This window comes from Scomber scombrus, chromosome 18, assembly GCF_963691925.1.
Source record: "Scomber scombrus chromosome 18, fScoSco1.1, whole genome shotgun sequence".
NCBI lineage: Eukaryota > Metazoa > Chordata > Actinopteri > Scombriformes > Scombridae > Scomber > Scomber scombrus.
This window is the reverse complement of record NC_084987.1, coordinates 4182917-4193618: the sequence shown is the minus strand read 5'-3', so window position 1 is coordinate 4193618 and position 10702 is coordinate 4182917. Positions and strand designations below refer to the sequence as shown.

Genomic DNA, 10702 nt, shown 5'->3' with positions numbered 1-10702 from the left:
ACACTGACACACACACATCAATCAGGCCTACTTATTAATATTTAAAAAAGCTAAATTAATGGGTTTAGTGATATATTGATCATGCACAGTGTTAATAAATCCTCACACAGCCACCAGAAGTTCATATTGGCAAAATGTCTCGGATAATGATGGCTGTTCTCTATCCAGGACTCACTATTTGACTCTAAACAGACGTCAACAAACCTGCAAATGTATAAAATAAGATTGTTTTTGCTTTCTAAAATGTCTATATTGTGTCGTAGGTTACTGTGGGTGAAGCTTATAAAGCTTGAATCATCAAATAATCACCAGAAATGTATAATTCTTTCAAACTGGAGGGGTTATTGGACCTTCTGACAAGTTATTTAAAATTTAATCAAATAACATTTTGCATATATGCGTTTTATTTTGTATCATATTTGATACATTTGGATGTTTTTGCATTTTTTTTAAAATTTAAAAACATATGAATATAATGTTGTTTAAAGCTGTTATAGGTCCTGCATAAAGCTGATGTCACCACCTGCTAAACCTTTTATGTATGTTGATGAAACATAATGCATGAAATAAATAATGGCGTACAGATAAATGAGCTTTTATACCTGCTGTATGGGAATTAATATAATAAAATAAACTATAAAATATGTAGTACTTGAACACTGCAGTGGTTTATCTGTGCACTGCATGTATCTGATCTTATACATCAGGTGTGTCAGGGGGGAAAAATGATCACACTGATGATGTAGAGCTCTCTAAAACTCATGTATTAACCCTCCTGTTGTCCTCAGGTCAAGGAAGGACAGGAGGAAGGGAGGAAAGATGGAAGGGAGAAAAGAAGGAAGGAAGGAAGGAAGGAATGAAGGAAGGAAGGAAGGAAGGAAGGAAGGAAGGAAGGAATGAAGAAGGAAGGAAGCAAGGAAGGAAGGAAGGAATGAAGGAAGGAAGGAAAGGAGTAAGGAAAGGAGTAAGGAGGGAGGGAGGAAAGATGGAAGGGAGAAAAGAAGGAAGGAAGGAAGGAAGGAAGGAAGGAAGGAAGGAAGGAAGGAAGGAAGGAATGAAGAAGGAAGGAAGCAAGGAAGGAAGGAAGGAATGAAGGAAGGAAAGGAGTAAGGAAAGGAGTAAGGAGGGAGGGAGGAAAAGAGGAAGGAAGTAAGCAGAGAATGAAGGAAGGAAGGAAGGAAGAGGGAGCAAAGAAAGAGGGAAGGAGGGGAAGAACGAAGGAAAAATTAAAGAAAGAAGGAGGAAGGAAGGAAGGAAGGAAAGAAGGAACAGTCAAAAGAGATGGGGTCAATTTGACCCGGGAGGACAATAGGAGGGTTAAATATGATTCTCTCTGCATTATAGGGTTAAGAGACATTGTACAGATGTCTCATCTGGCCGATGAGTCAGCGGTGGAAAGTCAGACATGTTTGAGTTGTTTGACATGATTTCAATTAAGCTAACGAGGGTCAAACCCTTCCTGATCTAGTTTGCATCTCCTAATCTAATCTTTACCTCCGAGCTGCCACATAACAAATCACACTGCAAACACACACTGGAAAAAACATGAAAATCACAATTTTGTATGTGTATGTTATGTGTGATGTCTTTACATGTATTAAGCTGCTTGGACCCTAAATTTCCCCTATAGGGGATCAATAAAGTTTCTATCTATCTATCTAATAACTTCTCCTGACCTTATGATGCACTGTGTAGGTGAGAGCATCGGCAGAATAAAAGAAGCTTTATATACACACGTGATGCAGTGGGGGTTAAACAGCTTTGTAATTGGTTTACTGTTTCACGCTAGAATGAAGAGGCCCATAGTTTTACCTTCAGTAGGAACAGAGAAGGTGAGGAAAGCAATGTGGAGGGAGGTTTATGTGACTGTAAGTGTTCAAACAAGCATAGAAAAATCACTGCTGCACTTCTAACACTTTTAAAAGATTCAGAAAAATAGTTTAACCCTTGTGTTGTCCTTGAGTCAAGGAAGGAATGGAGGAAGGATGGAAGGGAGGAAGAAGGAAGGAAGGGAGGAAGAAGGAAGGAAAGGAGGGAGGGAGGAAGGAAGGAAGGAAGAAGGCAAGGAAAGGAAAGGAGGAGGAAGGAAGGGAGGAAGAATGAAGGAAGGGAGGAAGAAGGAAGGAAAGGAGGAAGGAAGGAAGGACAGGAGGGAGGAAGGAAGGGAGAAGGGAGGAAGAAGGAAGGAAAGGAGGAAGGGAGGGAGGAAGAAGGAAGGAAAGGAGGGAGGGAGGAAGGAAGGAAGAAGGAAGGAAAGGAGGAAGGAAGGAAGGATGGAAGGGAGGAAGAAGGAAGGAAGGAAGGAAGGAAGGAAGGAAGGAAGGGAGGAAGAAGGAAGGAGAGGAGGGAGGGAGGAAGGAAGGAAGGAAGAAGGCAAGGAAAGGAGGAAGGAAGGGAGGAAGAATGAAGGAAGGGAAGAAGAAGGAAGGAAAGGAGGAAGGAATGAAGGACAGGAGGGAGGAAGGAAGGGAGAAGGGAGGAAGAAGGAAGGAAAGGAGGAAGGAAGAAGGAAGGAAAGGAGGGAGGAGGAAGGAGGAAGAAGGAAGGAAGGAGGAAGGAAGGAAGGATGGAAGGGAGGAAGAAGGAAGGAAGGAAGGAAGGAAGAAGGAAGGAAAGGAGGAAGGAAGGACGGGAGGGAAGAAGGAAGGGAGGAAAGGAAAGAATGAAGGGAGGATGGAGGAAAGAAGGATGGAAGGAAGGAAGGAGGGAGGGAGGAAAGGAGGGAAGAAGGAAGGAAGGAAGGAAGGAAGGAGGAAGAAGGAAGGAAAGGAGGGAGGGAGGAAGGAAGGGAGGAAGGAAGGGAGGAAAGGAAAGGAAAGAAGGAAGGGAGGACTGAGGAAAGAAGAAAGGAAGGAAGGTAGGATGGTGAAAGGAAGGGAGAAAGAGAGAAGGAGGGAGGGAGGGAAGAAGGAAGGGAGGAAGGAAAGGAATGAAGGGAGGAAAGAGAGAGGAAGGAAAGAAAGAGAGAAGGAGGGAGGTAGGACAGATGGAAGGAAGGAAGGGAGGAAAGAAGGAACAGTCAAAAGAGACGGGGTCAATTTGACCCGGGAGGACGACAGGAGGGTTAAATGCCTTGTTTCATCCATAAACTTAATATATTTACTTTATCATCATAGAAGACTAAAGAAAAAAAAAATGAGAAGCTGGAATCAGAGAATTTGGTCATTTTCTCTTTAAAAAATGATTCAATAATCTCAATAAATAATAATCTATTACTAAAAATAGTTGAAAAGTTTGCACTTAATTGACTTATTGTTGATATATTTTTTCATAAATGTACGTGAGATAATTAAAGGTGCAGTGTGTATAATTTAGTGATATCTAATGGAGCGGATTTGGCCAGGAGGGGTTTCAACCCTCCTGTCGTCCTCCCGGGTCAAATTGACCCCATCTCTTTTGACTGTTCCTTCTTTCCTTCCTTCCTTCCTTTTTCTTTAATTTTTCCTTTGTTCTTCTCCTCATTCCGTCTTTCTTTGCTCCTTCCATACTTCTTTTTTCCCTCACTTCCTTCCATCCTTCCATTCTTCCTTCCATCCTCCTTTCCTTCCTTCCTCCCTGCTTACTCTTTTCCTTCCTTCCTTCCTTCCTTCCTTCCTCCTTTCCTTCCTCCCATCCTTCTCTCCTTACTTTCTTCCTCTTGCCTTCCTTCCTTCCTCCCTTCCTTCCTCCCTCCCTCGCTCCCTCCCTCCTTACTCCTTTCCTTTCTTCCTCCTTTCCTCCCTCCCTCCCTCCCTCCTTACTCCTTTCCTTCCTTCCTTCTTTCCTCCCTCATTACTCCTTTCCTTCCTTCCTTCCTTCCTTCCTTCCTTCCTTCCTTCCTTCCTCCCTCCCTCCTGTCCTGCCTTGACCTGAGGACAACAGGAGGGTTAATGAGTGTGTATAATCCCCTTAAAATAAGAATTGTGGTGTTATCATTACCTTTATGTCTACATAACGAGGGGTTAGGGTTTCTACAGTAGCCCAGAATGGACAAATCAAACACTGGCATACTACTACATGCCACTAAATCTTACACACTGGTCCTTTAAAATGAGATCAGATTAATCATATGTAATATATTTCTGCAGCCCCTTTTTTATTAACCTATATACAAACCTAAACGTTGTATTTAGGTCAGGATCGTTGCTGCTGCAGTGTTTTGCTTTACTTGTGTTAATTAATCTTGCAGCTAACGAGCTGAGCCTTTGCGTGCGCTACAGTGGAAAATACAGCCGTGCTTCTTGGCTGAGGATTACAGAGCGTATATCGATGCATGACCGCTTTACCTGTAGTCACCTCACACACCAGTGTCATGGAGACAAAAATTAAAAATCAGGCTGGAAGCAAAGAATTAATGATTTTCTTTGTATCGACTAATGAATTAATGGTTTAAATTGTTCTTTACTACTGAAGACCAACACTGTTCTCATTTTCTTTAGTTCAATATTCAGTATATAATCAAATTTGATCACTTATAAGACAAAATATTACCCAAACTACAGGTAAAATAAAGCCTTTTAAAACAATATTTAGACCAATATAGGACAATTTATATCTATATATATTGAAATTAAGCAGCATAATAACAGTGATAATGACATAATGGTAGTTATATTACACACTGCAGCTTCAAATGCATGTAGATTTAATAGGATAGCATCAATGTGCACACTTTTTTCTTGCTTTTATAGATTTTGTTATTTGGTCCAGCACCTGGACCACATTAATGAATGTTTACCGTAATGACTGTAATATTAGTAGTTTACTGTAATATTAGTAGTTTACTGTAATGAATGTAATATTAGTAGTTTACCGTAATGACTGTAATATTAGTAGTTTACCGTAATGAATGTAATATTAGTAGTTTACCGTAATGAATGTAATATTAGTAGTTTACCGTAATGACTGTAATATTAGTAGTTTACCTTAATGAATGTAATGTTTCCTACTGCAGATGTGCACAAGCCTATAAAAGACAATCTTGACTTAATGCTTTTTTAAATCAGCTATAAATATTTGATTACACTGTATTATATCCTTCATATCAGCAGCAGATGAACACAGAGTTTTATAGATTTTAACAAATTTAGGAGGTAAAAAAAAAGCACACATTCATTAAAGAGGATAATTATGTGATATCTGACTTTAAAAGGATTGAATTCAGGGTCGGTGTCTTGCCTTGTCGACAAGCTAGGAGTTAAAAATAACAGGATTAGACATAATGAAAGTCATGATGTGGTGTTTTTAATATTTAGTCATTTAGTAGAAGCGTTTATCCAACAAGTGAGGCAAAATAAATCAAGTGTTAGAGGAAGTGCGACTCAAAAAAAGGGGACGTGGTAAATCTCGAGCTGCTGACGAGCTACAAATACAACGATAAGAAATGGTAGAGTTTAATTTATCTGTTGTTGTTTTTTAAATAAACAGCTAGATGTAGATTAGTGCATGAGAAAAGAAAGAAGTGCAACAATTAGCAAAGTGCTAATAAAGGGTTAAAGGAGCTCAAATGTTGCAGAAAACCATGTTTAACTTAAAACAAACAAGTGGAAACTTTAAAAACTTTACTTAAACAAACCAACTTTTCCATATTTTATTCACAGAAACTACTCGTCACATGCACAACGTTTCGACTAGTTGCATTATTTATGGCAACACAAACAGACAAAAGTAGTTTTTACACTGTTTTAAGATGAATATGGTGCATTTTTAGTAAGATTTTGGCTGTTGTGATACAAAGTATGGCTGCAACTAGCAATTATTTTTCATTAATCTGTGTAATTAGTTGTCATTTGGTCTTTAAAGATTCAGAAAATGGTGAAAAATATTGATCGTAGCTTCACGAAGACTAAGGAGCAACCTGAACTGCTTTGTTTTGTCCCGAACCAACAGTCCACAACTCAAATATATTCAATTTATCACCATTGAAGACTAAATAAACCAGTAAATATTCACATTTTAAAGGCTGGAATCAGATAAAGTGAGCATTAACACATTAATTCAATATCAATGAATCTACTAATCATCACAGCTCAGATACAAAGTCAGTGAAAGTGAGTTTAATTTGAGGGTAAACTGATCATGTACTGGAACAACTGGTCCTAAAATATTGCCATAAAGATTTATCAGTGTATATTTCAGTGTATATTTCCATTTATTGTCATTGTGGACGAAATAAACCAGTAAATATTCACATTTTAGAGGCTGGAATCAGATAATATTAGCACTATTCTTCTTTAAAAAATTACATATTACTATAAAAAATTGCTAAGCTAATCATCTACTGGAACTACTGGTCCTAAATATCGCCATAAAGATCTATTTAAGTGTATATTTCGAGGATTTTCTCTCGTCTCCTGGTTATTTTCTTGTTAACCTCTCTCCACAAACTCTCATGTCATTTCTCTCAGCTACGTAACTAATCGTCGTAAAACTTTACAGAGAATGCTTTCGACCTATTTTATGAACGAGGTCCATTTATTGCACATTTCTCAGAAGTAGCGGGATTACACTGAAGTCTATTTCTGTTTGGTTGTTGGCAGCACAAACTGAAAGCTGTAATCACAAGTCTGTTGAGTAATCAGGCGCTGGGGCAGGAAGTGTCTTTATCAACCGACGAGGGGTAAAAGAAAAAGTACTTTAGGTTGATAATATAGCAATGTATATATATATCCTTGTTATTCGTGTTTAATTACCTCGGACAATAAACTTCAGGCACTTCTGTAATATTTTGTGGTAAATCAGATAAATCCAACAGTCTATAATGATGGTTTGCATATTGACATAATAGACATTTTAAAAGTTGATTATATGTTTTCTTTCTTTCTTTTTTTATTTTTAAGAAAAAATGTCCTGATTCTCTGATTTTTTGCATCTCAAATGTGACTATTTACTAGTTTTCTTTTAGACTTCTGTGACAATAAACTAAATATTTTTGGCTTGTGGAGACATTTTATTGTGGATGTCGTCTTGGTGATTCGTCATCTTTCACCAGAAAAGATGACGAATAAGAAAATATCTAAGTGATTCAAAAATATCTAAGTGATTCAAAAATATCTAAGTGATTCAAAGAAAAATATCGAAGTGATTCAAATATAATAGTTATCCTACGGCCTTAATCAGTAAGTATCTAGAAGTATACTTGAATCACATTTATTAGCATCATATTGCATTTAATAGCAATATTGAACAAGAAGATAATAGCGAAAAGGCTTTAAAGTCGGGGCTAACGTTAGCTGGTTAGCTCTCAGCGCTGTTGCTTATTTAGCATAACTGCTGTTATTACTCAGACTATTTAGCTCTTTGTTTGACTCTTTATGAAAAATGTCCATCCCTAGTTTTTAGTAAGTTTTGTTAGATGCATTTCAGAGCTATTTAAGCTAATTTACTTTGACGGAAAAACTATATTGTAGCCACTGATTGCTGATGTTAATTACTCGCGGGTTATAATTAAAACCTCTGATGCTAAAGTCAATTTAAATGGGGAAATTCTGCAGCTCGAAGTCATTTAGGAACTAATTTAGGTACTGTAGGTAAGGTAATTAGATAAGTCTGATATGGTACACACTGTTAATTCGGATGTCTTTTTTCAGTTATTAGCAAGTTAACTTAACTATAATGCATGTTGGCTTTGTATGTTTTATTTAAATTCAACATACTTTATTATGTCTATTAGTGTATATCTCCAGGAAACGTCTGTCTGACCTAAACTCCAATCAGGAGCCTTTCCAAGCTGTATTGTAAATCCACGTTTCAGATTTGTCAGGTTTTCTTTGAATAGTTATCCTGCTACTACTTAATAAACCTGCATCCTGCATTGATTTCAGACTCTCAGGTTGCTTTATTTGTACCAGTAGGTAGATTTTGTTTGCAGTAAACAGGTTAAACAGGGAATACACCTTGATACACATTTTTACAAACAAACACAGACATGATAAAGGTGCTCAAGCCTCCAATAATAAAGTAAAATACAGAAATAAGTGTTGCTTCTATAGCATCCATGCAATGCTGCTTCCACTCTTACATGCATACTTGCAGCTAATCAGTCTGCCTCGCTACAGATTACAGCACAGCTCTGCACGCATCAGATCATTTACAAAGAAAGCCGGAAGGAGCATAAAAGCAAATGCCAGATATAATCTAAGTGAGGACATGGAAGATGCTGTTAAACTAATAGATAGTGTGTATTAGTAGAGCAAATAAGTTCTCTCAGGGACTCAATGTTCAGACCTGGACTCAAACCCTGCAGGCTTTATGTCAACTGTGCTCTGTTGACTTATTAAACATGACTATCATGTGCTTCTTATTTACACAAAACGTCTACAGTCTCGATACACCGTATCTGCACTTGAGCGATATGAGCAACTTAAAGTTCAAGTCTTTCTTTGTGCTGGTTATATTTGTCCATCGTGCTTATCAGAGTGTGTTTAATATGAACATCAGGTAAACTTTCAGCTATGGTTAAGTTCGTGCAGTGGCAGGTATAAAGTCAGAGAAGCGCTGAATGGACTAAAGGGTTAACTTTCTCTCTTCTTGTGTGTGTGTGTGTGTGTATGTGTGTGTGTGTGTGTGTGGGTGGGTGGGGGGTGATTAAAGGCACACGTCTCCAAATAAGAATCTAGACGTTGCAGGTCAGGACCTTGATCGCACCGCTTTCACCTATCTGTCTGCAGCTTTTTTACGACCCACGCTCATGCACATCACACTTCTGTTCACTTATGTAACAGGTTCGTCCGAATGTTGAATGTTAAACACTAATCCCCTGCATGGCAGCCAAATCGAGGGCAATGCACCTTTAATTTCAAAAGAGTAGTTAAAGTAGAGATAATGGTTTTATCTATTTATGTTGGAGCAAAGGAATAAAGTCCACTGACGTCAAGTATTGCAGATGCTCATTTAAGAGTTACTCAATTGGGTAAATTTAATCGTCCACCTCTACTCTACACACTTCTTTAAATGTTTAACTCGGCCACACTTTCTAATTCTAAACCTCTCTCCTACTTTGTCAACACAGAACAACAGAAATGCCGTCTTTATTCCTTGTGCTTTATCAGTTGTGACATTTCCTCTCCAGAGCAAAGTGCAGGCTTTAGCTTGAGATCCTTTAGAGGGATTTCTCGTGCATACACACAGCACTTAAAAGACGTTAAACACATGTCACTCTCCCTTACCGTCTCAATCTGGTCCTGTGTAGGTCAAATCCTAGCATTGTCCCGAAGCAGCGAGCAGCAATAAAACAAGGAAATGTAAAAAGAAACGTATGTACAAAAAAAAAAAAAAAAAAAGGGAAAAAAGAGTCAACTATGTACAAAGGTTAGTCTCGCTTAGACCATCGTGCTTTTCTTCTCCCTAAAGTCCGAGTGCGTTGGCTCGTGGTAGGTTGTGATCATGTTGGCCGTGTCCCACCGTCCTGCTGGTGCTGGAGAGCTCTGCATCACCACCAGCCTGATGGGAGACTGGGTCGGCTGCGGGTCGGGGGCGTACTCCTTGGTTGGATCTTTGCCTCGGCAGTCGTACATGATACACGATATCAGGAAGACCAGGAGCAAGATAACGTAGCTGGCAATGAGGATGCAAAGGTTCAAAGTGACTGGGTCGATCTCCTGGTAGTTTTCCAGAAAGCCCATGGTGCCTGCTTCATGCTGGGCGGCCCGTAGGCCTCGGAGAACAAGCGGAGGCCTCAGAGGAAGGGATGGTGGAAGGTACCGACTGACACTAAAGACTGAAGAACAAGCTGGTGACAGCAGGGCTTTCTTTCAATCTATCCTCTTCAATCTGTCTCTTGCTCCTGTCCTCCTCCGCCCCCCCTCTTCCTCCCAACCTGCATCCACTCTGCCTCGCTTCTGTCTCCCACCTCTCGGTTTCAGATGAGGGCCGTGGATACGTGGCTTTGTGATAAAAATACTTTAATCCGCGCCACTCCTCCAACCTTGAGTTTCTGCGATCAATGGCTCACTTTAATAACTTAAGCCTCAGTGGTAACTCAGCAACTGTGACAGATTCTGTGTTATATCATCTGCTAGCAAGTAGACATTAATTACTCTGTATGTGGTGTATTTGAGTGTGTGTGTGTGTGTGTGTGTCTGGGAGCATGTGTGTGTGGTGTAATCTTAATCTTGATTGTGAGTGGGGATTGACGGAGGAAGCCATCTGGCTAAATAGAGGCCAGAGAGCACGACTAAAAAGCCACTCAGAAAATGCTAGCGTGCTATCACAAGTTTTAATTTAACCAAACAAAACCAGGTGAAACCTTCTTCCAATATCTCCGACCTCATATCTTTTTTCTTTTTTTCGGAAAAATGTAATCCCTGCAGATTACAGCTGCCTTTGTGCTCCATGTTTCAGAATCCTCGTAGCATCGGAGAAGGGATTACCACAGTGGACAGCAATATAATCTCTGCTGCTGCATGACAATACATGTGTTAAGGAGCATGTTGGTTGTGCAGGCAGGCAGAGAACATGTGCGTTAGTGTGGATGTGAGGTGAGGTGAGCACAAACAACACTTTCAGTTTTAGTTGCTTGTGTGTGTTTCAACAGGTTGTTTTCCACCTGTTTGAGATTATTGTGACATTAATGGACAGCAGAGGGCAGCAATTAGCAACAGTGGGAGAAGAATCATCTGCAGAGCTGGAGGCTGAATTTATACCACAGAAATACTTCAGCTTTATGCATCTCATCAAATCAGTTGCATACTACATTTAAACTCTAAGCAGGTTTTAAGAACGC

At 39.3% G+C, this 10702-nt stretch overlaps 2 protein-coding genes across 2 annotated transcripts in view; both read right to left on the bottom strand.

The window, feature by feature from the left end:
- The window catches only part of mmd (monocyte to macrophage differentiation-associated), a 27113-nt gene extending 17827 nt beyond the window's left edge, over positions 1-9286 (bottom strand). Inside the window, exon 1 of the mRNA XM_062438641.1 lies at positions 9147-9286. Coding sequence (XP_062294625.1) covers positions 9147-9184 — 38 coding nt within the window. The 5' untranslated portion in view covers positions 9185-9286. The remainder of the gene's footprint in view (positions 1-9146) is intronic.
- LOC133999458 (small integral membrane protein 36-like) overlaps positions 9286-10702 on the bottom strand; it is a 370942-nt gene continuing 369525 nt past the window's right edge. The window contains exon 2 of the mRNA XM_062438644.1: positions 9286-9782. Within this exon, the coding sequence (XP_062294628.1) occupies positions 9300-9602 (303 nt within the window). The 5' untranslated portion in view covers positions 9603-9782 and the 3' untranslated portion in view covers positions 9286-9299. The remainder of the gene's footprint in view (positions 9783-10702) is intronic.